Raw genomic sequence first — 27,511 nt, forward strand, 5'->3', positions numbered from 1 at the left:
CTCATTACTTAAGCCAGGTATCATAGAACTGATGATGAAGGGCAGAGTTAGTAAATGCTCCTTTATGCACCAACAGGTAGATCGTGTGTCACAATTCCATGTAACAGGTGATGTGATTTCCTGGTATTCCTGGCACACAATTTCTTAAAAGCAAATTATTGTATACATAAGAACAGATTGCTATGAGAATGCCTTATAATGATAAATATTTTTCTCTCATATGGGGGAATCTTACCTTACATGCATTTAAGTCCCTCAGATTCAGTTACACATGTTCCATGGGAGCCTGGAGAGACAGCACAGTTTAAACAGTGCGATGACTCAGTGATTGGGTGCCCCAGACTAAGCATGAGGGGGGTACTTGAGTTGGGGATCCTTCAGTCAGTCTCTGTTCCCTCACACTTCTCACAGAGTGACCGCCTTGCACCCTGCCTGTGAATCTCAATCCATACTCCCCACCCAACATGTCCCCGAAAATAAGCCACATCTTTCACCTTCACCTGGAGCAAAACTGGAAAAACAGTAACTTGTTCCAGAGTCGGAGGAAAAAGGGACTCTGATGGACTTGTTGGAAGGTAGAAGGTCTGTTTGCTATGCTTTGTGGACAAATCAAAGGTTTAACCAAAGGCAATTAAAAAAAAATTTTTTTTAATGTTTATTTATTTGTGTGAGAGAGAGAGACAGAGTGCAAGCTGGGGATGGGGAGAGAGAGAGGGGGAGACACAGACTCTGAAGCAGGCTCCAGGCTCTGAGCTGTCAACACAGAGCCCGATGCAGGGTTTGAACTCACAAACTGTGAGATCATGACCTGAGCCGCAGTCAGACACTCAACCAACTGAGTCATCCAGGTGCCCCTAACCAAAGGCAATTTTGACAGGATATGATTTTTACCTTGAGCACTGACTTTAGAAGGTAACCCCTATGTAAAATGCTACTCCATTTTTTATATTTTAAAATATAAAATTAAAGAAAAAATATTGCCAGCTTTGTTTTTTTACTCTATGTTAATGGAATACCTATTTATATTCCACTGAATGGAGTCCCATGGACAACAGCTTAGGAAATCCTGCCTTAAGTTTTACTGTCAGGCCTCAATTTGACCATTTACATCAAATGGGACTGGTATGAACCACAGGGGGAAATCCTGACAGGCTCACGTAATACTCAAGACACACAGCAGCAGGTCGTGGGCTCTAGCTGTGGAGTTCCAGGTTCAGAGTCTGCCCTTACTAGGGTTGAAAAGGCAAAGAGCCAGGATAATGAAGTAAGATGGGGCTTCAGTTATTGAGACTGGGGTACAAGGCAGGGGCTGTCAATAAAAGAAATAAGACTGGTTAGCTTCTCTTAGTCCCTCAAAACCAAGTTCAGATTGGAATCAAAGGCAGGGGCTGCAGCTACAGGCAGGGTCAAATGGCCCCAGCTCCTGGGTTGCAGGAGTGTGTAGACAGGATGCTAAGTAGGCCTGTGTTAGTCAGAACTGTTTGGATAATAAGTGACAGAGACCTAACTCAGGTAAGCCACCACATCACACAGTGGAAGAGATGGGACTGCTCTCAGACATGGATGGTTCTAGTATATGTGCTGCCGAAGCGAGCACTCAGACATGGATGGTTCTAAAAGCTCAAACTATGTCATCAGGGCTGACTTTCTCATCGTGACTCCATTTGGCTTTGTTCTTGAATAGGCTCTCTATGTAGCAAGATGCCATACTCACATCCTCAGCAACTCCAGAGGGGCAAGCAAGTCTTTCCTGATAGCTCTGGCATGAAAGTCCCAGGAAAGTCTCTGATTGGTAGGGCTTCAGTTACATATCCACTCCTGAACCTAGCCTTGTGGCTAGAGGCATGGTGTCACCTGATTGGCCAATCCTGGGTCATGTGCTCATTCCTGTGGCAGGAAGTAGGGAGAGAGTGGCAGGGCTGAATGAGAGTGGCAGGGCTGAATAAACCACATCCAGGGACTTTACCTTAGGAAAGAAGAATACCGTTCCCAGAAGAAATGGGAAAAGAAAGGGGGGGATGGGGCAAAGAAAAAAATAAACATTCATTACAAGGTTTTTCCAAAAGCCAGAAATTTCAGAGACTTCTGAAGTCTACTGCTTTATCCTTGGCTTGTCTCAGCCCCGCGCCTGGGCTGTGGAGACTCTGCCCCAGGTTATTGCCACGGCAGGGACCTCGGGATTCTCGACAGAAATTTCCTCTGAAAATCAGCTCCTAGAATTCCACAGGATTTTCTAACCCATGATTCTGGCATGGGAAGAATGGGATAATGATGATTATACTCCCAGGAAAACTGATACCAAAAAACCTGAATGACAATAAAAATAACTTCCTTACACTGCTGGCTTTATTCGTATCATCTCATGACATGCAGGTATTTTCATTATTGCACAGATAAGGAAAGGGAAGCTATGAAAGATGGAGTTAATTTCTGAAAGATCATCCAGGTAGAGAGTGGGTTTCAAAAGGGATTCAAATCCAAAACCAAAGCAATGCTCTTAAACCCAGAAACCACACTACTGAAGTGTTTACCTGGCAGAGTGCAAAAGCCCAAGTACTAGGCCTCCTGAATCCTTGGCCAAGCATTCTTTATTCTTCACCTTGATTCGTCTTTCTGGGTTGGCCTGGGTGAGTGCAGGACAAGGAGGGAGGCTGGGATGAGGATCCCATTAGCTTGTCCTTTTCCATTACTCATTCATTCCGGCAAATAAATTTTAGACTATCTACTATGAGTTGGGCACTGTCTGTTGCTCTAGAGATTATAACAGTGAGTGAAACAAAGTGCCTACAACTCATGGGGCTATATGCCAGTGGAGGAGAAAGATATGATACCAAAAAGCAAAAAAGACATAATAAAATGTCTGATGGTGATAAATCTATGAAGAGTAATAAAGCAGAGAAGAGGACAGACAACGAAGATGGGCAAATGTGAGCATGTGTGTGATAGAGGCATTTAGGTTAGATCTGCACAAAGAGAGGGACAAACCATGACGTATCTAGAAGAGTGTTTCTGGTGGGAGGGTACAGTGAGTCCAAAGGCCCTGAGGTAGAGATTTGATAGGGTGTTCAAGGAAAAGCAAGGGGGTCAGGTGGCTGGAGCAGAGTGAACAAGTTAGCGAACCGAGAAGTGGTGCGTGGACTGGCGAGGTAACATGGATGGGGCTGGAAGGGCAGATCATTCAGGGCCTTGGAGGCCACTCTGCGTTCTTTGGATTTTATTCTGAGTGAGTTGAGAAGCCATGGGAGGATTTTAAGCAGAGAAGTAAAAGAGATTTGCATTTTCTCGGGAAGATTTCCCTCTTCCCTGGAGACTAGTCCTCTCAGAAGCTTCTTCAGTGATACAGAAGACTAGAGAAGATTGAGAGAAAAACAGGAAAACAGACTCCATTCAAACTGCTTCTTCTCCCTCACCCAGTCAACCTCTACTTAGGCTAACAGAGAGCGCAATATTGTCCTGCACAGCCTCGGGCTGTCTGTCACCATGGAGACAGTGCTGTTGTGCTAGTTTGTGGCTGTTAAAATGTAGCTCCTGGCTGGCTGCCTGTTACATGGGAGGGTTGCCACACACCTTTGAGGCTGGGCCTGTTCCAACTGAGTGGAAGGGAGTCTACCATAGAGGTGGGAGGAGACACCGGGGGCAGGGGAGGGGCAGGTCCAGCCCATGCACAGCCCCTCTGGCCCCTGCCACTTGAGGGCAACAGAAACAGGAAGAGATTTGCCACACTCTCATCCCACTCTGGACCCCGCTGTGTGGTGTGATAGAGAAGGGGGGGTCCAGAGAAGACCCACTTCAGGAGGAAACAGCTCTGGGAGGAGGAGAATCCAGCCACCTGATCCACATATCTGAAAGCAAAAAAAAAAAAAAAAAAAAAAAAGAGGAACAGCCAGAAGGACCTGGTGAAAGCCAGAACCTGGTGAAAGAGGAGGGAGGAGCAGGGGCTGAGCGCAGAGAGATTTGGAACTTGTTTCTCAGGGCCCTGGGAAGCCACTAAAAACTTTTACAGAGGGGAGTGAAACCATTTGATGCCTGTGTCTAAAAGTGTTCTCAGGCCTCTGTGCAGAAGGTAGACTGTAGAGGGCAGGAGTGACAAGGGGAGGGCAGTGAGAAAGCCACCAGAGTCACCCAGGTGAGAGAGATGGCGACCTGGATGAGAACGGGGCGGCGCAGGTGGACCAAAGTGGGCAAAGCGGGGATACGTTTTGGAGGCAGAAATGACAGATTGCTAGGAGGTGGAAGATGACTCTGGGTTCTCTGGTGGCCGATGACGCCTTGTACTGACAGGAGGAAGACCAAGGAGGCAAGCTTGCCAACTAAGCATTGGTAATGATGTTAAGCAAGCAAACAACTACTACCATCTATTGGCAGCCCTCCATTAATGTCTAAACTAAAACATTAAAAGAGCTGGAAGCACACAGTCTACAAAAAAAAAAAAAAAAAGGTGCTTTCAAATGAATAAATTAGCTTTATGAAGGCCCTGCCTCGTTGTCCTGTTTTTCTCATTTTGCCCTAGAGGCCAAGGCTTCTCTGTGGACCAGCTGTCACACACCCACGGGCTTCTGGAGACCAACACTCCAGCCCAGGCCCCCACCCAGGGCAAGCACCTCCCAGCCCTCCTGGGTTTTTAGCATAGCACTGAAAAGAGAAAGGACCCGAATATATGGATTACTCACAGAGCAGCATGCGTCAACTGGCCAACACACAAGATGCCAAGAAGAGGAGGCAAAGGTGGGACTGGAGAAGCCAGTAAGGATCATGTTATGAACAGCCTTGAACTTCATCCTGAGGATACGGAGAAAGCATGAAGAGTCTTCCCCACCTTGCCACCAACATTTCATTATGAAAAATTTCAGCCATTTGGATTGCCTTTTCTAAACCGTATTTCCTATCAAACTCAGCAGAGTGGATTCTGTTTAGAACCAGATACCCTGCCCAATATAATACTAACATCTCCTCATTACAGAAGAAGAAACAATGACCCAGAAAGGTTAAGTAACTTACACATGATCATGTAGCTGGTAAGTGGTAGAGCTAAGATCAAACCCAAGCTTCTCACTCCAGCGTGCAAGCTTTTACTAAATAATGGAGGAATGGAGGAGACAGGAGCACAAATGGAGACAGCGAGACCAGTCAGGAGGCTACAGGGCAGTCCAGGTGAGAGCAGATGGTGACCTGGACTGAGGAGGTGACAGGGGCAGAGGACAGAAGTAAATGAATAACATGAGGAGGATAAAACAACAGGATTTGACAATTGAATGGTTGAGGGGTAATGAGGGAAATGATGTTAAGGAATATTTCTGGATTGGGCAACTGATGGGTGGTGGGAGAACTTGTTGGGATAGGAAATGTTGGGGTGGGGGAGCCCATTTGGGGCAGAAGATGAGTTCAGAATTGGAGGCACAGAGTTTGACATATCTAAGGGACTTACAAATGTAGACACTTAGTGCGTAGATAGATATGTGAATTTGGAACTAGAGATGGAGATCTATGTATCACCAGCATATAGATGGTAACTAGAACCATGGAAGTAGCTACAACTGACCAGTAAGAGAAGATGTAAATGAGAAGGCAAGAGGGTTTAGAACAGACCCCTGGAGAATGCTGACCTTTAAGTGATGGGGAGCACAGAAGCCCCCAAAGGATTCTCAGAAGGGGTGGCCATGGAGATCCAAAAAAGTCAGGAGAAGGTGGATTCCAGGAAGTTAAGGGAAGAAGGGGAAGGAGGTGTTGCATGGTCATGGGTGTCAAATGCTGCTGAGAGTTTTAGGAAGATCAGATCTGTAGTATGTCTATCAGATTTAGCGAGGATGACGTTGCTGTTTACTTGGCAAGAGAGGCATTAGAGAAGTGGTGGAGTGGGAGCCAGACTGGAGTGGGCAGGGGAGTGAATGGAGATGCGGAAATGGATGTGGTGACTCACTCTTTCAAGGGACTTGGCTACAAAGGAGAAGAGAGGCATATCGAGTGGTGGTGGGAGAAGAATGTGGGGTCATGAGAGGATTTATTTTTAAGATGGGAAATGATGTTGAGTGCAGATGGAGAGGAGGCCAGAGAAAGGGAGATGATGAGATAAATGAAAATCATCATCACCATCATCATCACTGTCACCAACTAACAACCACAAAGAGAGCTTGTTCTTTTCTGGGACTAACTGTTAGACATTTCTTCCTTACTTTGAGTCCAAATCAGTCTCCCTGTAATTTTCCCCGTTAGTTAGAGTTCTGTGATCTCTGTTGTAGTTGACACTCTTCAAATGACTGCACCCTGCTATTGTATTTTTCCTTTACTTTAAAGGAATAACGCCAGTCCCTCTGGCCATGTGCCCTCAACAGTACCCAGATATTTTACTATCTCAGCCACTCCCACACAACCACGCTCTTGTTTTGTCAAAGCCCTCTTAAAAGTGGTCCATGCACTCTGGCTTTGCTGGTGGAAGCATGAAATGGTTCAACTTTTTGTGGTTTGGCAAAATGAATTGAAATATAAAATGTATGCATCCTTTAACCCAGAAATTTATCTTAAGGTGTGAAATTTATCTTTGGTGTGAAAAGATTCTTTTGCAAGTACATGCCTGGCAGTGTGAGAGAGGAAGATGGAGAGGCAACAAAGCACAGTGCTTAAGAGAACAGACTGAGCCTCAGTGGTGAAAGACTGCATGCTTATCCTTCCAAGATCACGAACAAGACAAGGATGTCTGTTTTCACTGCTGCTATTCAACATTGTACTGCAAGTTCTAGCCAGAGCAGTTAGGCAAGAAAAAGAAATAAAAGGCGTCCAAATTGGAAAGGAAGAAGTAAAAAACCACACTCAGATAATATGATCCTATATATGGAGAATCCAAAAGAAATCACAAAAAGCTATTACAGTTAATAAACCAATTCAGTAAAGTTTCGAGGTACAAGATCAACATGTAAAAATCAGTTGTGTTTCTATACACCAGAAAGGAGAAACTCAAAAAGAAAATTAAGAAAATGATTGCATTTATAAGAGCATAAGCTGTGGGGCCAGGGTTGCTACACACGTGTCTTAGTCTGTTGGGGCCACTATAACCACAGATGGAGTAGTGGCTTATAAATGACAGAAACTTTTCCCGGTCTCTGGTGAGAATGCATTTCCTGGTTCATAGACAGCCATCGTTTTGCTGTGCCTTCACACGGTGGAAGGAGCAAGAAGCTTCTGGAAACTTTTTTTTTAACTAAAAAAAAAAGTTTAGGGGCGCCTGGGTGGCGCAGTCGGTTAAGCGTCTGACTTCAGCCAGGTCACGATCTCGCGGTCCGTGAGTTCGAGCCCCGCGTCGGGCTCTGGGCTGATGGCTCAGAGCCTGGAGTCTGTTTCTGATTCTGTGTCTCCCTCTGTCTCTGCCCCTCCCCCGTTCATGCTCTGTCTCTCTCTGTCCCAAAAATAAATAAAAAATAAACGTTGAAAAAAAAAATTAAAAAAAAAAAGTTTATTTATTTCTGAGAGAGACAGAGTGTGAGCAAGGGAGGGGTAGAGACAGAAGGAGACACTGAATCTGAAGCAGGCCTCAGGCTCTGAGCTGTCAGCACAGAGCCCAATGCGGGGCTTGAACTCACAAGCCGTGAGATCATGACCTGAGCTGAAGTTGGACACTTAACCAGACTGAGACACCCAGGTGCCCCTGGAAACTCTTTTATAAGGGCGTTAGTCCCTTCAGCTTTCATGACGTAATTACTTCCCAAAGGCCCCACCTCCTAATGCCATCTCATTAGGGGTTAGGTTTCAACATTTGAATTTTATGGGCAGGTCACAAACATTCAGTCTATAGCACTATGTGAACTTAGGCTCACTTTATCTGTTCCGCAGTTTGCTCAGATATAAGGTGGGAGAAATTCTAGTACCTTCCTTACAGGGTGGTTTCGAGGGAGGTGAGGATTGAAAGAGTTAATACATATTGTTTATATATACTTAAAAGAATGCTTGGCACATAGAACTCTATCAGGGTTACCAAAACAAACAAACGAACAAAAAAATTTACAATTGGAAAAACTGACGAAAACTTCCAGTTACATACCAACCAGTAAGAGACAGGGGGCAAATTATCACAACTCACTTAGGTTGGACTACATGGAACTGCTGATATTCTATTCCTTTGGGCTACAAAATGAGCAGTTTCATATGTTCCAAACTAAACACCAGAATGTTCTGTAACTATTAAAAGTTATTCCATATCATAGGTCTCTCTTTACCATACATATATCACTATTGTTGTAGAAGGAATAGGGGCACCTGGGTGGCTCATTCTGGTAAGCATCTGACTCTCAATCTCGGCCTAGGTCATGATCTCACAGTTTGTGAGTTTGAGCCCTACATGGGGATCACTGCTGTCAGCCTGCCAGCACAGAGCCCGCTTCAGATCCTCTGTCCCTCCCTCTCTGCCCCTCCCCTGCTTGCAATCTCTCAATAAATAAATAAATATTTTTTTTAAAAAAAAGAAAGACTTAATAATATATTATTAGTAAAAATAGCAAGTTCCACGGAGCATGCAGAGTGTGGTCATGTTTGTGAGTCAAGATGTGGGCATAAACAGATACCTGGAAGATACTCTCACTTTCAACAGCAATAACTTCTGGGAGGGAGAATGTTGGGAACGTTTCATATCCTTTGTGCACTTCTGTGAAATTTACACTTTTACAACAACTAAGGCGGTTTTCTTGAAAAATGTGGCTCATAAAACCTGAACAGAGGGCTGCTATCGCTTGCTGCCTATTGAGGCCACAGGTCACTTTACCACGACCCTAAGGGTGAAATATTCTGCTTTTCTCACCAAAGCTTAAGACAACACTAGTTGTTTGTTTTGTTTTCTTCTGGATGATATAACACAATGTTGGCTCCTATGGGCTTAGGGTTATCTAACATTTTGGGGCTTCTAACATAAACTTCTGCCAATTTGTGTGGTCTATGGTTTGTACTGGCATAACTGAGTTTTTAGTTCAAGGTCAGGATTTTACATGTATCCATTATTTTCCCTCTAACTGATAAACATTAACTAGTAGATTAAGATTGACTCTTTGTTCTCTGTGCAGTTGAATGTGTAGAAAGGATTGTGTCCTGGAGTAGGAGTTCTTTGGATGAGAGAGAGCATTCGGGAAGCATGAAGAGGAAATGCTGGCTAATGGAGAAGAAATGCAATAGCCAAAGGGAATTAAGAGGAAAGATGATGTCTTAGTCAAGCTGTGAGTTATAAGGAACTGAAACCCCTTCGCTCTAGCTCAAGGAAAGGTGGGGTAGGGTGGAAAGGGTTGCAGCTCTTATAAAGCTACAACAGGCCAACTATGTCGCGGTCGGCTGAATAATGGCCTGCAAAAGATCTCCACGTCCCAATCCCTGGGACCTGTGAATCTGTTACCTTATGTGGCAAAAGGAACTTTGCAGGTGTGATGGAGTTCAAGGCCTTGAGATGGGGAGATTATCCTTGACTATCTGAGTGGCTCTGATGTAATCACAAGAGTCCTCGAAAGAGGAAAAGGAGAGGCTCAAAGTGAGAAAAAGGAGACATGACAACAAGAGCTGAGGTTGGAGTGACATAGCTACAAGCCCAGGAATGCCAAGGCAGCTTGTAGAAGCTGGAAGAGCTGAAAGAGATTCTCTCGTGGAGCCTCCAAAAGGAACCAGCCCTATGTCGCCTTGATTTTAGTCCTGTAAGGCCAATCTTAGGCATCTGATCCCCAGAACTATGAGAAAAAAATTGTATTGTTTCAAGACACTAAGTTTGTGATAATTTGTTACAGCAGCAATGGGAAGCTAATACAATCAGTACTTAATTTGCCTTGGGGGTGGATGCTCTCCTCTGCTTTCTTCTCAGTTCATCTCTTGCTGTCCTTGGCCCCTGGCTGACCTCCCCCCACTGCTGAGTGGGCCAGGGATGGAAATAATCAGATTCTTCTCTTGGGATTTTAAATATAAGAAGTAGAGACACAGAGGACATAGTGCCCCAGGGCCCAGGGTTCCTTTAGGGGCCTAGAGAATGTCTGTTGGCCTTGGGGTAGGTGTCAGTTACCTGACTTTGAGGGCAGTTCATTTTCAAATCCCACCCTTTCGCTGTGTGAGCCCAAGCACAGTGAGGGAGAGCCAGGCTTTGCCGGGAGGCGCTTGCAGCCTGTGGTCCTCTGAGGACTCTCTCACCACCTGGGCATGGGCCAGGGCCCCCTGCGGTGCCAGTATGAGAAAGCCATTCACAGTCAGAGCATGTGGGTCCTCTCTGTAGTGGGCACCTTGGTCTACACCTGGTGAGTCAGTGCTGTGTGCAAGCCTCAGGCTCCACAGCTGAGCTATCCTCTGTCCTTCTCTCCTCCCCACCCCTCCACAGCCCCCACTGCAGCCAGACCTGCCCTGCTGGTGAGTGCCTAAGTCCCTCAGATCAGTCCCCTTCCATCTCCCCAGACTCCTCAGCTTTCTGCCCCAACATTTCTTTCTCCGGTCCTACCAAGCACCACCAAAACCCAGCCCTTTCCTGCCAGTGTGCTAGAGGGTCCGATGGGTTTGCCGTCTCCAACATGCACAGAATTGCAGCTTCTTCAAGCTGCAAGTTCACAGGGATCAGGGAGCCAGGCAGCCCTCCCCTTGTTCAAGGACTACACCCGTGGCAAGAGGTGACATGGCTTGTCTGAGTCATTAGGGATGGTCGTTAGGGCAGGATACCACCAACTCTTTCTTCTCCTCTTTTTTCCTTTGCTGCAACTCTGAAGCATTTTAATTCTTAAAATGGTATGTTCGTTATCATACAAAGATAAATTTTCTGACTTATGAAAGGGTTGGATTCCATTATGGCTGATTTATGATATGTTGTGAATTCTGGAATGAATATGACAGATTTGAATCGAGCTTCCAAATGGTGGGCCAAATGGACCCAGTGTTATTCTGTGGGAATGTCGCCATATCCAACAGGAAACACTGCACAGACCATGTACATATTGCAATGCTAGGCTGAGATACATTGTTGAACAAGTATTATATTTGTCTATGGAGTTATATGGAATAGCCCTTTCTTATATATGCTGATTGGACCTCAAATCTGGATCTGTAGCCCCAATGTCCTTCTTGATGAGCTTTTTTAAATGAATGGTATATAAATACTAAAACATGTTGAGAATAATATAATAAACGCCCATGTACCACCATCCAACTTAAATAAAACATTACTGGGGCATCTGGGTGGCTCAAGTTAGTTGAGCAGCCGACTCTTGACTTCAGCCCCAGGTCATGATCTCATGTTTCATGGGTTCCAGTCCAAGTCAGGCTCTGCAATGACAGTGTGGAACCTGCTTGGGATTCTCTCTCTCCCTCTCTGTCTGCTCTTCCTGCGCATGCTCACTCTCTGTCTCTCTCAAAATAAATAAATAAGAACTTCTTTAAAAATTATAAAAAAAGAAATAAAATATTACTAATCCAGTTTTAGCTCCCTGTAAACCTAGCCTGGATCCCATCCTCTTTCCTCTCCCCTTATAAACACCATCCTGAACTTGGTGTTTGTCATTCTATGTTTTTATAGTTCTACAACATTTGTGTATATCTACAAAAATATTTTCCTTTTTTTATTGAGGTGAGACTCATATAACATAAAATAACCATTTTAAGGTGATGAAGCCAGTGGCATTTAATAACACACCATATTGTGTTTACACAACCTAGGTCCCAAACATTTTCACCACTCTAGAAGAAAACCACACGCATTTGAAGTCACCCCTGCTCCCCACCCCCTTGCACTCATCAATCTACTCTCTGTCTCTATGGATTTACCTATTCTGGATTGTTTCATATAAATAGAATCATACAATATGTGACCTTCTTATCTACCTTCTTTTATAAAGCATGTTTTCAAGGTTCCTCCACAATATAGCACGTCTCAGTGCTTCATTCCTTTTTTTTTTTTTTTTTTTTTTTGAGAGGGAAGAAACGCATGTGCAGTCATGGAAGGGACAGAGGGAGAAGGAATCTTAAGCAGGCTCCATGCCCCGCACAGAGCTAGATGCAAGGCTCAATCTCATGACCATGAAATCAGACCTGAGCCAAAATTAAGAGTCAGATGCTTAACTGACTGAGCCACCCAGGTGCCCCTCATTCCTTTTATGGCTGAATAGTACTTCATTGTATGGGTAGACCATGTTTTGTTTATCCATTCATCTACTGATGAACATGTGAGCTATTTCCATCTTTTGTCTTTTATGAATAGTGCTGCTATGGGCATGCGTAGACAGGCATTTGAGTGTAAAATGTTGTTTTGGATTTCTTTAAATTTTGTATTCATACTGTGGCATGTTTTGTTTTCTCAATATTATATTATTTCCATATTGATATGAGTAGCTCTCCATTTATTCTCACTAGAGCATCCTATTGTATGAATCCAACAATTCATTTACCCATTAAATATTTAAGGACATTTAGGGTATTTTATTTTCCCTCTTACAAATGATGCTGCCATAAACAGTCTTGTACCTAACTCTTTGGGCACATGTATGAGGATTTCTCTAGGGAGTGTACAAAAGCGTGGAATTGCCAGGTCCTAGGAGATGCACTTCCTCGAATGCACTACATATTGCCAAATGTTAGCTCTCTTTTCAATAGTCTCCCAGGGTTCTCAACCCTGGCTGTGCATTAGAATCACCCAGCAAACTTTAAAAATATATATAAGTACCTGGATAACTCCCCCAGACCTACTGAAGCAGAATTTCCAGGGATGGAACTGGGGAGCAGCAATTTTGAAAGCTCTCTGGGGATTATACTACCCAGCCAAGGCTAGGAACAGCAGCGACCAAGTCATGGCCCACTCTGTCTTGGTTTCATAAGGCCAGGTCATAGAAGGCAGCCACTGGCTTACACTTCCTAAATCATTTGAATATTAGGTGCTGGCCAGAGGGAAGAGACCAAATAAACACATGCTGAATGAATAAACAAAGCATTTAAAATAAAGTCGGAATTATTCAGGGCAATGGGAGACAGGAAAAACAAACAGTGGTGGAATCTACCATTTTGAATTCTTCTTCTTCTTCTTCTTCTTCTTCTTCTTCTTCTTCTTCTTCTTTTTGAGAGAGAGGGAGACGGAGAGAGAGAGAATCTTAAGCAGGCTCCACACCCAGCGCAAAGGCTGACATGGGGCTCGATTTCACAACTGTAAGATCATGACCTGAGCCTCAATCAAGAGTTGGATGCTCAACTGACTGAGCCATGCAGGCGCCCCTACCATTGTTGTTAATTCCACTTTCTCCTTCTCTTCCTCACACTTATAATAATTTAATTGATATTCTAAAGAAAGGATTAACAGGTAATAAACTGACCAAAGGCAGGAAACCAGAGTCAGAGCCACATCATGCATGAACACGTGTAGCACAGGGTTAAGAGGTCTGGCTCTAGGCTAGAAGGTAGACCTGTTGAGGACCTCAGTATTGCCACTGACGATCTGTTATCTTGGGCGCATTCCTTTACCTCTCTGAGCCCATTCTCTCATCTACAAAAGGGATGATTATAGTAACTATCTCCTATCACTGTGAAGATTAAACAGATGATGCATATGGAGCACTTGGCATGTACTAATTGCTCAATAAAGGGCGGTTACTATTATCAATATTATTTATAAACCAGGTGGGTGTTTCTGGAAAACAGGTGGCTGACCTGCTGGGTACTTCCTTAGGTGTTGATGTGTTGCTTCGCCCCAGGACAAAGCAAGTGGACCAATCTGAAGCTGGACTTTGTTATTTAAGAAGCTGTCCTATAAATTAGAGTCTGTATTAGGCAGTATTGGAGGTTGACATCAGGGGCAGTAGTTTCCAGATAGTGAGTGCTCAGTGTGCACTCAGCATATGATGCTGAGGAGTTTGCACACGTATCTCATTTCATCCTCACAACAACCCCTAAAGTAGGTATGACTATTCTTCCCACTTTACAGATAAGGAAAATGAGTCACAGAGAAGTCAAGTAGCTTGCCCAAAGTCACCCAGCAAAGCTAGGATTTGAATGGAGGCAGCCTTCAGAACCTGCCCCCCAAGTCCCCACACTGTGCCTCCCTTGAGAAAACCACTGATGCTTTTCTGTGTCTGCCACTTAGCTTTGCTTTGGTGAGTGACAAGCTGTACCAGCGGAAAGAGCCTGTTATCAGTTCTGTGCACACCAAGGTAAAAGGGATAGCAGAGGTGAAAGAGGAGATTTTGGAGAACGGGATGAAGAAGGTGGTGTCCAGTGTCTTTGACACGGCGGATTACACCTTCCCTTTGCAGGTGAGCACTTGCCAGCCACCCCCTCCCAGGACTCCTCCCTGGGCACTGTCCCCAGGGCCTTGCCTCCCTCCCTTGGGACCCAGAGCCTCACTGCAGAAAAATGCTGGCCCTACTTTAAAAAGCTCTGTGAAAATCCCAACTGAGAAAACCTAAAAATTGCAAAATTGGGTCAGATCCAGCAGCTCAAAGACGATTCTTTGCTTTATCAAGTCCTACAGGGTTTCTCAGAATAGCAGCGTGTCCTGGTGGTGCATTTAAAGCACGATTTGATTCACTCACGCTTGATTTATGCACAGCTTTTTGGAAGCAGGGCCATCAAGTCAGCAAGGTCTGTCTAGATTCAGAAGGACAAAGAACTTCCTGCCTGGACAGGACTAGCCCTTTTATGTGGTTTGTGTGGCGTTTTATCAACAAAAATGTCTCCAGGAAAACATTTTCTCAAATACATTTTTGCACAAAGGAAGGATATAGATGACAAAGAAAGGAAGGGTGTGCATCACAGAGAAAGACTATGTGACTGTCTATATTTGCAAGAAGATAAATAAAAGCAGAACAGTCAAAAAGGAGAAATCAAAGTAGGAATGAGAAAACCAAAGAACAGATGGGGGTGGGGGTGCCTGAGGGACAAAAGGGCACTTTTGCAGCCTCTGGGAGCTGGGGTGCTCAGCAAAACCATGAAACCCAAGTCACTGTCTGTCGGTTTCTAACAGTGGGTCAGTAAGATCTCCAGCTATTACCCGGGTTGTGGGATGCCGTCTGCCCTTTAATTAAAATCCTGGATAATCTGAACAGCATTCTGATGAAGCCAACACTGCACCCCTCTCACCCCGCCCCGGGTTCTCTTAAGTTTCGATTTAATGGGATTTTACTGCGTCCAAAAAATGACAAGGCTGCTTTTGAGGCTGGAACGGAAAATGAATACTCAGTCAGTTAGAATGTCCCTTTGCTTTCCCTCGGCTCAGTGGGGTGGCTCATCAGCTTTGATATTAAGCCCTCGAGCGCAGTCCACGTTGCTCCCAGACCTGATTTCCAGAGTGTGGTTTAGAAAGGTGGAAGGTTCGCCCCCAGGCACTAGGCAGGCTAGATTATTCTGATTAAGTAGTTCTGCCCTCCAACGTCTGGCATTTGCCTACTCTCTCCTTTCTCTACAGGGAAACTCCTTCTTCGTGATGACAAACTTCCTCAAGACAGAAGGCCAACAGCAGGGGTTATGTCCTGAGGTAAGGAGGGGACCAGAGTGGTTGGCAGGTAATAAGAGTCGCTGGAGGGGGCACAGGTCAGAGGAAGATAATGAACTGCTGATGCTATCCTCCACCCCCCACCCTAAGGTCAGGCTCTGGTTCCCCTAAGACTGGCCGTTAAACCTCCTCCCCAGAAAAGCGGAAGTCAAATGTGCATAAACCAGTCATCTCATTTCTTTTTCTTCTTCTGTCCTCAGGCCTAAGACGGGGCTGACCTCATTTTCTGAGGCCAGGGGAAAGTGCTGGCTGGCACCCCTTACTTCCCATATCCTGCTGAGCCTTTGAGCTTGTCTCTTGGCCCAGTTCTGCAGCCACAGAGGTGCTTGGACCAGGCCCCCTCCCCCCTACCCCAAGGGCCTTCCCTGAAAGTGGTACCTGGTTACATCTACCTTTTGGATCTTTATTTATTTTTATGTTTTGTTGACATATAACTCATATACCATAAAGTCCACCATTTTAAAGTGTAGAAATGAGTGGTTTTTAGTATTTTCACAATGTTGTACAACCATAACACTACCTAATTCTGGAACATTTTCCAAATGTTCCCCAAAATAAGTCCTGTACCCGTCAGCTGTCATGCCCCACTCCCCACTTCCCTCAGCCTTTGGCAACCACTGATCCACTTTCTGTCTCTGTGGATTTGTCTGTTCTGGGTATTTCATATCATTGAGATCACACAGTATGTGGCCTTTTGGGTCTGGTTTCGTTCACTGAGCATCATGTTTTTGAGGTTCATCCATATTGTAGCAGGTGTGTTTCCTTCCTTTTTATGACTGAGTCATAGTCCATTGTATGAATACACTACACTATATTTGTCCACATATCAGCTCATGAATACTTGGGTTGTTTCTACTTTTTGGCTGCTGTGAACATTTGTGTATAAGTTTTTGGTGCAGGCACAGGCACCTGCTTTTCTGTATCTTAGAGACCCGCGTTGCTTACTCCCCACTATCCCATCCTTCTCCCTGCAGTTTCCCACCCGCAGGACGCTCTGTTCCTCTGACTTGGGCTGTAAAAAGGGACGGGTGGACCCGCAGAGCAAAGGTATGTTATGTTTCTTCTCTGGGATCCTGGGGGTTGGGGGTGGTCTGGTATCTTGGTGACATTCACAAATGCCCTAAAGTTCAAATCTTTAGACTCTGGCTCTCAGATGCCTTCTTCCACCCTCACCAGGCCCTGGGGGAGCCTGTGTCTGCCCCCATGCCTCTGCTCTGTCCCCAGAGGACTAGGAATGTGATCTAATTCCCCAGGGAGGGCAGCTCCTGAAAACCTCCAGAATTAGCATCTTCAGGGTTCTCACTGACAGGAAAACTGAATGGCCCATAGTACCTTCTGTGTATGCTGAACTTTCCCCTTTGAATTTCCCTGGAGGTTGGGGAATATGAATTGTACCCTCAGGGCACCTGGGGACCGGTACCACCATTAACCATCAGAATTTCTCTATCTCTTACTTGAACTTAAAGAGGCACATGACAATTAAAAAATGACCACAAAAAAGAACATATCTTTATATGTTATAACATATACACATACACACACAAAAAAGGCCTATGGATGTCACACTCTGTTCCTTTAGATATATATGTCTGTCTGAGTTGGTATAGAGATCATTCAGACATTACTTACTATTTAACTTTCCCCCTCAGAATCTGCGAGTGGCTCTGATGCTCCAGAAAGATGTGCCGTGCTCATTCTGTGGCTTATGCACATCCCTGGTCCGGGCTGTACACCCCTAAGTGGCTCAGATGCCCACTTAAAAGCCAAGTTCTAGTCCATTCATGCCAGGCGAGAGAACATGCCCTGTTCGGCTCCTTTCTCAGCATCTTTTCTGGCAAAGAAACCAAAAGAGCCAACAGCTATCCATGGTCTCTCTGTGTTCTCTCCAAATCTTTTTTTAAAAAAGCTTACCGTCCGATGTGTTCTCTGCTTAGGTTTCCTTATGTAAGTTTGTGGTTCAAATGAGGTTTTGTGGAAGTTAAAACTGCTTCGGCTGAAAAGCATAAATTATATAGTCTCTTGCTTGGGTTGAGTTCAAGATGTGCCTACAGTTTTCACACTTTGCTTTTTTGGCCCCTTGGCCCCACCCCACCCCACCCCACCCAGGGATCCAGACTGGAAGGTGTGTAGAGTATAAAGGGAAGCTGAAGACCTGTGAAGTCTCCGCCTGGTGTCCCATAGAGGCAGCGAAAGAGCCCCCCCGGTGAGCTGCAAGGTTGGGAGAGATGTGGTGGCCCTGACCAGTGATCAGATAAAAAGTCTTGAAAAGTCCTGGGTCCTACTGACTTGGTGACCCTCTGTCCCAGGCACACCAGTGGTCTCTGTGGGGCCCATGCTAATTGTTAAAATATTGCAATAATTCTGTACTGGCTGGTAAACAACTACTACCCTGAGCACCCTTGGCTGCCCCTGGACCCCTGGCTGAAGACCTCTGGAGCCCTCCTCCAGCACTACCGCAGACCTCATTCTGATTGGTCAGTGTCCATACTGAGTGATTAAGTATGGCAAGGTGGTAAGAAGGGGGGGAAGAAAGGAAAAGGGAAGAAAGGGGAAGGGAAGGGGAGGGTAAAGAGGGCAAAAGAGGGAGGGAGGGAGGGAGGGAGGGAGGGAAGAGAAGTTTTCTTAAATTAAGTGGTCACAGTGGCACACAGATTTGTTGATCCCCTGAATTGATTCTTCTCTTTAACACACAACGTCAGGCCCAGAAGGCAGAACTTGATGTTAAATCTCAGAAACCACAGGGATTGGTGCATTTCAGCAGAAGAATAGAGAGACCTGGATTCAAATTTGACTCTAACATTTCCTTGCTGTGTGACCTTGAGCAAATGGCTTGACCTCTCTGAGCTTCAGTTTCCTTATTTGTAAAATGAGGCTAATAGTTGCCCCTACCTCACGGGACTGTTATGAGAATTAAATGAGATGATACTTGTACAGCAATTGCAAAGTGAGCCCCATGCCTGGCTTATAGTAGTCAATAATGTGTGCGTAGACACGCATACTATTTATTTTACATGTAACTATGCACAAGAGACTGTGCTAAAAAAATACAAGCAGACCCAGATATGGAGCAGGTCCCAAGCCTCTTGTAATCTAATCAAAGAGATAAGACATGTGCATAGAGAGATATAATTCAAGATAGAAAGTTAAGAGTGTCATAAGAGAGAAATAAAGGACTTTGATCCTTAAAGTTTCAAAATCATGTAGTCCTCTTATTCTTAGAATGTTGCCCAGAAAGCATGGGATTTAGGATGTTCTAAAAGTAAATGGTCTAGCAGATAGTAGGCATTTGTTGTAAATAAGATTTTTTTTTTAATGCAAATGCCAGAAATACAACTTAAACTGGCTTCTGGAAAAAAGAAAATGTTATTTTCTTATTCCTATAAATGAAGAGTCCAAAAGTACTAGCTTCAGGAAAGACTTGATCCAGGCTTCAAATTAAAATGATGTCATTAAGATTCTCTCCCTTTCATTCTGTCTCTTCCCACCTCCATCGCACACCCACCCTCCAGTTATTCTTTCCTCCGTTTTGGCTTTCCTCACACTGTGGCCCAGGGAACTCCAGGTTTACACTGTGTTTACTACTAGTAATCCTAAAGAAAGTGAGTTTTTCTTTTCCCAGTATTTCCTACAAAAGCCCTAGAATGTTTTCATTGGCCTAAGTCATGTGACAATCTCTGAACCAATCACTGTGGCCAAGAGGATTGAGTTATACTGTCTAGAAAGCTCTGGGTCACTTGCCTACCCTGGGAGCTGTAAGGATGGGTAGGAGATAGATTCATCCTCACCCAACCTTCTGGGCTGAGAGTGGGAGAGACATGGCTTTCCCACCGGGAGAAAACTGAAGTGCTTCTAACAGAGGGGGAATGGATGTTGGAAAGGCAAAAACTGGTGTTCTCTATAGTTACATCCTTTTTATTCTGGAATAGAAAGTAGATCATTCTTGGTGCCCCCTTCCAAATATGTCTGTCCTTTCCCGGTGCTACTCCCATTATATATACCTGCCACCCACTCAGGCATGCCAAGCAATAAAGTGCCAGTTGTATCTCTTTATTCATAGCCAGTTCTCTCCATCTTTAGCCGACTGTCAACTGCATGAGGACAAAAACCTTGACTGTTTTGTTTAGCACTACATTCCCAATGCCCAACCCTGTGCCCAGCAAAGTAAATATTTGCCAAATGAATGGATGGATGGGTTGTGGGGGGCACCTTGCTACAGTCTAGGATTTGGTCTCCTCTAACTCATGGAGAATTTATGCTACTCAGGGCCTCTAGAGAATGACTGATGAAGTCAACTCTATGTGTGTGGCCCTGTGCTAAAGCCTGGGGATGCCACTACAAAAAAAAACACTAAACAAAAATAATCAAAGATGTCATTATCCTAGCCCTGCAAGAACTCCAAGCCTATTGGGAAAGATACAAACAAGGGTGTGCTGGAGCTGGCCTATACTAGCTCTGAGCCCTTTATGCTCATCCCTTCCCAACTCCAAGTTCAGTGATACCTGCTAGTAGCTTGAGATCGGCCATGGTGGGAGGGCTTATACTACAGTCATCAGTAATTGCTACAGATCAGAGCTCCACCACCTCACCACCCCCCCCGCCCCACCCCGCCCGGAGACCTGGTTGTTAAATATTTACCAGCACACCACTGCACATACCTAAACACAGAATTACATCAGAGTGTGAGAAGAGTTATAGTAAATGCCATGGGGTCTCAAGAAAAGAGAGCTTCTTCCTCTTTTTTAGATTTTTAGGAAGGTTTTGCCCACTAGACTACATTTTTTTTTTCAACGTTTATCCATTTTTGGGACAGAGAGAGACAGAGCATGAACGGGCGAGGGGCAGAGAGAGAGGGAGACACAGAATCGGAAACAGGCTCCAGGCTCTGAGTCATCAGCCCAGAGCCCGACGCGGGGCTCAAACTCACAGACCGCAAGATCGTGACCTGGCTGAAGTTGGACGCTTAACCGACTGCGCCACCCAGGCGCCCCTACATTTCTCTTCACTCATTGCAATGACCCGAGCCAGAAACCAGAAGCCTGTGGTCCCATTGGCCCACTGACCCCCAACCGGCATCTCTCTCTCTCAGGCCTGCGCTCTTGAACATTGCCGAAAACTTCACAGTGCTCATCAAAAATAACATCGACTTCCCTGGCCACAACTACACCACGTAAGTGTCCAGAATGTCAGACTGTGTTAGCTATCTACTGCCATATAACGAATAATGCCAAAACTTAGAAGCTTAACAACCAACATTTATTATCTCACGCTTTTTCTGTGGGTAAGGAATGTGGGAATTACTTTGCTGGGTGTTTCTGACTCAGGGTCTCTCAGGTGGCAGTCAAGCTATCTGTCAGTGGGGACTGCAGTCACCTCTGGGCTTGACCGGGGCTGAGAATCCTCTTCCAAGCGCACTCACCTAGATGTCAGCAGGGAGTTCAGTTCCCCACCATATGGACCTCTCCCTAGGACTGCCTGAGTATCCTTAGGAATGGTGTCTGGCTTCCCCCACAGCGGGTGATCCAAGAGGTACAGAGAGCAAGCCAGCCAGACAGTAAACAAGATGGGAGCCTTTTATGACTTCATCTTGGAAGTGACACAGCATCGCTTCTGCCATATGCTATTGGTCACATAGACTAACTCTGCACAGTGTAGGAGGGGACTACACAAGGGTGTAACTCCAGGGACTGAGGACCCCTGGGGCCCCTCATGGAAACCAGCTAACAATTGGCTCACTCCTATGAAAGAGATGGGTCTCAGTTTCCAATAGACATTTTTGTTGGTTTGTTGCTTCTCATTGTGTGCAGGAGAAACATCTTGCCGGGTGTAAACATCACTTGTACCTTTCACAAGACTCAGGATCCACAGTGTCCCATCTTCCGACTAGGAGATATCTTCCGAGAAGTAGGAGATAATTTTTCAGATGCTGCAATTCAGGTTGGTGACTTCTTTGTACAGTGAGTCAGGGGATCTCAAACGGCCAAGAGGCCGGGCCTCCGGGTCTTAATTATAAGGCTTCCTTCACTGAGCATTTAGGAAATCTCACACTCTGCATTACCTCATCTAATCAGGCAACAAAGCTGTGGGGGAGATCCCTGGTTTCCTGTGGCTGCTGTAACAAACTACCACAGTCTTGGTGGCTTACAACAACACACTTTTTTTTTTTTTTTTACACTTCTGGCAGTTGGAAGTCTAAAGTCAGTTTCACTGGACCAAAACCAAGGTATCAGCAGGGCCATGCTCTCTCCAGAGGCTCTACAGAAGAATCCGTTTCCTTGCCTTTTCCACCTTCTAGAGCTACGGTCCTTGCATTTCTTGGCTCGTGGTCCCTTCCTCCAGCTCTGAAGCCAGCTGCATGGCGTCTTGCTTCAGTGGTCCCACTGACTTCTTGTTCTGTGTCAAGTCTCCCTCAACCTCCCTCTTATAAAGATACTAATCTTTTTGAGAACATTTATAAAAGGAAACATGTAGGGCCCATCTGGATAATCCAAGATAATCTCCCCATCTCAAGATCCTTAATTTAATTGCAGTCTCTTTTGCCCTATAAGATAATATATCCAAAGAGTCCAAGGATTAGGACCTGGGATTGGAATATCTTTGGCAATGATTCAGAGTACCATACTTGAATTAGTCAGAATTCTTCCAGTTGTACGTTATAGACATCCAAACCAAATGATGTGAGCAAAGAATAAATTAAAAAGCATCTGGGGGGCAAAAAGAAACCAAATAATTGGTTTAAGCCAAAAAAAAAAAAAAAAAAAAGAGCCATATTAACTCATATAAAGACACCAGGGGAAATGGAACTTTTAGTACAGCTAAGGCATTTTCCTACCTCGGAAATTTTCTTCCTTTCTGGAAAAGTCTTGCCCCAGACATACCATTAGCTGTCTCCCTCACCTGCTTCCAGTCTGTGCTCAAATATAAGTTCAGTGAAGCTTTCCCTTACCACTTCATTTAAAATGACAATTTCTAGGGGCGCCTGGGTGGCTCAGTTGGTTAAGTGTCCAATTTCAGCTCTGGTCATGGTCTCACAGTTCATGAGTTTGAGCCCCATGTCAGGCTCTGTGCTGACAGCTCAGAGCCTGGAACCTGCCTGGGATTCTGTGTCTCCTTCTCTCTCTGCCCCTCCCCCACTCATGCTCTGCCTCTCAAAAATAAATAAACATTAAAACATTTTTTAAAATTTTTTTGTGTGTTTATTTTTGAGAGAGAGAGAGAGAGAGAGAGAGAGAGAGAGAGAGAGAGAGAGAATGAATGGGAAAGGGGTAGAGAGAGAGGGACAACAAATTAGAGGTGGGCTCCATGCTGTCAGCGCAAAGCCCGATGTGGGGCTTAAATCCACAAACTGCGAGATCATGACCTGACCTGAAGTCAGATGCTCAACCGACTGAGCCACCCAGGTGTCCCCCCCAAAATTTTTAAGTGACAATTTCTAACCCTATCCAGCACTATCTGGCATACTATATAATTTACATATCCATTTGTCTGTTGTCTGTTTTCCCTGACTAGAATGTAAATTCCATGAGGGCAGGGATCTTTGGCTTCTTTTGTTAGTTTTTGTATAATGCTCAGCATAAAGGACACTCAATAAGTATTTGTCGACTGAATGAAGTGTATGATAGCAGTAGGCATGGCTGCATCCAGGAACTCAGATGAGGTCTTTAGGAATCTGGCTCCCCATCTCTTTGTTTTTTCTTTAATGACAAGGTCACTCTCAGATCGTCCTCATGTCAAGACAAAGGCACCAGAGCCTTTAGAACTGCACTGTCTGATACGGTAGCCACTAGTCACATGAAGCTATTTAAATTTAAATTAATTGAGATGAAATATTTATTTCCTTTGTCATGCTAGCCACATGTCAAGCACTCAGTAGCCACATGCAGCTAGTAGAGACTTTATTGCACAGCATGAATATAGAATATTTTCATCACTACAGAATATTCTGTTGGACAATGTTGCTCTGAACTCTCACGCTCTCTAGCTGGTGGTCCCAACCAATAGAGGACCTCTTTTTTTTATGGTTCTGACAAAATGTCTCAGAGAGGGCTCTGATTGGTCAATCTTGGGCCACATACCTATTCCTGAACCAGTCACCAGGTCCAGAGGGATGCCTAATCCTGACTGGCCAGGCCTAGATCATGTTCCCACTCCTGGAGCTGGGAGAGGCGACAGTCCCATCCAAACCGCTCAGTTGGGAGAAACGTTTCCCAAAGAAACTTCCAGGGACTTTTACCAGGAGAACTGGATGCTGAGTGACAGAAACATCAGATATTCACAATAATATGTACAGTGCTTGGCTTAGTGCCAATAAATGATAATTGTGATTATTCTGTATTATTTCCCCTTTCTCCAAGTCAGAGTCTGCTTGTTTTTCATCTTTCTATCCCTAGCATCTAGATACTATCTTGAAATACCATATTATATCAATTCAAAGACATACTTTTTTCTGAAATATTTAATATTTATATTTCTGAATCAGGAAATACTTTAGATTCATGGAATTTCACAGTTTAATTGACAACATTTGTTATGTTCCTTCTCAGAGGAACATAAAAAGAAAATTATGTATCTGATAAGCAATGGTGTCTAAGATTCAGTGAAATAGGACAGTCAGTGTTCAAAACATGTTTGTAGAAAGAAAGAAGTACCAAGTAGAGGTAAAAGATTAAAAGGTTCCTTAGAAGTTCAGAGAAGAAAAAGGTGACCCTGAACTGAGGAGAATGGGGAGGCTGAAGTGACAAGGAAGGATGTACATTAGGTCTTGGAGGCGGATGAGGACTTAGCTAGAGAGATGGGTGGGAGAAATATTTCAATGGGAGAAAAGGACAAGGGCCAAGACTTAAAAGTTCAAAGTGTACCCAGAAATTCCACTCATCATAAGTAGACACAGAAGAGAAAGGACATCATATGTCCACACAAAATCTCGTACTAAGTGTTTGTACATAAGCTCGTACATCAGCAGCATTATTCATAATAGCTAAAAGGTGGAAACAATCCAAATGTCTATCAGAGGATAAATGGATAAATCAAATGTAGTCTTTCCATACAAAGAAGTATTCTTCCACCACAAAAAAGGAATGAAGGATTGACACAGGCTACAATATGGATGAACTTTAAAAATATTACGACAAGTGAAAGAAGCCACACACAAAAGCCACACACATAATCACCTATTATGTGATTTCATTCATATGAAAGTTCAGAAGAAGGAAGTCTATAGAGACAGAAAGTACATTAGTGGTTGCTTAGGGCTGAGGGAGGGGAGAAAGGGGTGTTGGCTAAAAGTTCAGGGGTTTCTTTTGGAGGCAATGAAACTTGTAAAATTTATTATGGTGATGGTCACACATATATGTGAACGTACCAAAAAATATTGAATTAAACACTTTAAGTGCCTAAACTGTATCTCAATAAATCTGTTAAAAAAAAAAAAGAAATGAAAATTTCAAGTGCTTTAAGGGAAAAGTATACACAGTTTGGAATAAGAGCTTTCTCCAGGGGGTTGTTGGGAGGTAAAGCAGAAAAGATATGTGATGGGGCACCCTGAATTCCAGTGTAATAAACTTCAACTTCATCTTGAATGGGAGGCAGGAAGTCAAGGTGTTGATTATGGGAGAGATTTATTGAAAGTCGTATTTTAGGAAAAGAAATCTAACGGTGTGTCCCAAATGGGAAGAAGAGCAGGGAGATGCGTTTGCAGCTACTTGTGTGTGTGTTAGATGGGCTCATGTACTCATGGCTCTGAAATTTAATCCGTGTTTTCCTCTAAAAAGAAAACCTTTGGGGTGCCTGGGTGGCTCAGTCAGTTAAGCATCCGACTTCAGCTCAGGTCATGATCTCATGGTTCGTGGGTTCCAGCCCCACATCAGCCTCTGTGCTGACAGCTCAGAGCCTGGAGCCTGCTTCAGATTCTGTATCTCCCTCTCTCTCTGCTCCTTCCCCACTCATGCTCTCTCTCACTCTCACTCTCAAAAATAAACATAAAAATTTTTTTAAAAAGAAAAGAAAAGAAAACCTTTGCCTTAATGATCATCCCTATGCAGGGAGAGGTCTGGTAGCTGTGTCCCACATGCAGCAGGACTTGCAAACTGTGTCTCTTTGTCTTCCCCAGGGAGGAATCATGGGCATTGAGATCTACTGGGACTGCAACTTGGACAGCTGGTTCCATCGCTGCCATCCAAAATACAGTTTCCGTCGCCTTGACGACAAGACCACCAATGAGTCCTTGTATCCTGGCTACAACTTCAGGTAACAGCGCTCCAGGTCAGACCGGCCACCACTGGCTCTGCACAAACCTCCAAGGCCAGGCTGAATTGCATAACCAGCAGCTGGCAAGAATTAATTTTGGTTCCCAAGGCAACAAGATGAATGCAAAAGTCCTCTACGAGCTAGGGAATGGCTGGATTTTTGTATGAATTTTTTTTCTTTTGGAAAAAAAAAAAAAACAAAAAACAGAAACAAAAGTGGGCAAACAGGGAAGAACATAGAGAAGAGTATAAAAATCACCCGTAAGTCCTCAACCCTGAGATAATGAAAGATAGCCCTCTGGTGAGTGTTCCTTCCTCTAACTGACTCTTTTATGTGGCTGCTAGGAGATCGTATCATGCTTATAACCTGCTATTCTGTGTTTGTGCGTTTGTTTTGCCATATCCTGGGTCACTCAGAATTCGTTGTGACCATCACATTAATGATGCCAATGGTGGGAACGTAATGATATCAACAGCCACAACTTAGGGAGGGTCTTCTATATACCAGGCCCTGGACATCATCACCCCTCTACCTCACGTCAACCCTGAAAAGGGGATATTAGTGTTCCCAGGTAGAGCTGAGAAAGGTGAAATGATTTGCCCAGGACCCACAGCTAACAGTAGCTCCATAATACTAACTAACCTAGGTCACTCTGACTCCCAAGCCCATGCACTTTCCCTTCCATCTCATGATTTTCTCACCCGTGCCTCCATTACTGGACATTTGAGGCACTTCCAGTTTTTCTATGACAAATAATTCTATGCTGCAAATTTGTGTACATAAATCTTTGAATTCCAGAGTGTTTCCTTAGGATAAATTTCTAGAAGTAGAGTTATTGGATCAAAGGTTATTAACATTTTACCATACGTTGTAAAATTTTTTTTCTAGGACTCTTTTTCATTTCTCGGTTTCATATTTGGTTCTTTCTCAAAGCCATCTATTATTGTTTCGGTGAGGTCCCTTCTTACCTTATGGATCCTCTTCTCTGTCTGTTCTACTGTATAACCTCTTTCAAGTTGACCCTTATCTGTAGTAACTAGAGTGGGATTTCTTCTTCCGAAGCGTTGGAGTATTTGTTGGTGGGTTTCAGCAACAAAGACCTTGTGCAAAGTTCTGTGTGTACTGTGGGATGTGAATATTCCTCAGTGGGGATTATGTAATTTTGTAATCTGCCAGGACTGTGTGACATCTATCCATTAACCAGTTTGGGGGTTAATTTCTGGGCACTGGATGTCTTCACTCTGCCAAAAGTATCCCATCCCTGCTCCCTTGCTATGTAGGGCTTCTGAAGCTTCGGCTCCCTTCCCCATAGGTGTAAGACTCTAGCTCCTAGATACAGATCTGGCTGGGGTACCCCTAGGGCACAGACGCATGGCCCCAGTTCCCCCCATCACTCATCTCTAGCACCTAAAAAATATCTGTCCTTGTTTTGAGCACAGTAATATATTGATATGACTTTAATAGGTATATTATATATATATTATATTAATAGGTATATTAATATATATATTAATAGGTATAATAGGTATAATTAATAGGTATAATAATATAATAGGTTATTATTATAGGTATAATTAATTATATAGGTATATTAATATAATATATATTATATTTTATAATATATATTTATATAAATATATATAATATATAATATATATAATATATAATATATATAATATATATAATATATAATATATAATATAATTATATATTAATAGAATATAATATTAATAATATTAATTATATAGGTATAATAATAATTATATTATAGGTATAATTAATAGGTATAATAGGTATAAATTAATA

General features: G+C 43.9%; 2 protein-coding genes across 6 annotated transcripts in view; one reads left to right on the forward strand and one right to left on the reverse strand.

Moving 5' to 3' along the window:
* The window catches only part of IFT81 (intraflagellar transport 81), a 229,763-nt gene that overhangs the window by 160,820 nt on the left and 41,432 nt on the right, over positions 1-27,511 (reverse strand). The window lies entirely within an intron of this gene.
* The window catches only part of P2RX7 (purinergic receptor P2X 7), a 53,652-nt gene that overhangs the window by 3,698 nt on the left and 22,443 nt on the right, over positions 1-27,511 (forward strand). For 2 of the 5 annotated variants that reach the window (XM_040444154.1, XM_040444148.1), the window contains exons 2-8: positions 14,057-14,225; positions 15,377-15,445; positions 16,438-16,510; positions 17,570-17,666; positions 20,550-20,630; positions 21,268-21,397; positions 25,569-25,705. In XM_040444154.1, the coding sequence (XP_040300088.1) occupies positions 14,057-14,225; positions 15,377-15,445; positions 16,438-16,510; positions 17,570-17,666; positions 20,550-20,630; positions 21,268-21,397; positions 25,569-25,705 (756 nt within the window). Of the gene's footprint in view, positions 1-8,418; positions 9,657-14,056; positions 14,226-15,376; positions 15,446-16,437; positions 16,511-17,569; positions 17,667-20,549; positions 20,631-21,267; positions 21,398-25,568; positions 25,706-27,511 lie in introns of those variants that run through there. The other 3 variants (XM_040444151.1, XM_040444152.1, XM_040444153.1) reach the window with 3 other exon arrangements.

The sequence above is a fragment of the Herpailurus yagouaroundi genome, unplaced genomic scaffold, assembly GCF_014898765.1.
Source record: "Herpailurus yagouaroundi ecotype Mexico unplaced genomic scaffold, PumYag 191, whole genome shotgun sequence".
NCBI lineage: Eukaryota > Metazoa > Chordata > Mammalia > Carnivora > Felidae > Herpailurus > Herpailurus yagouaroundi.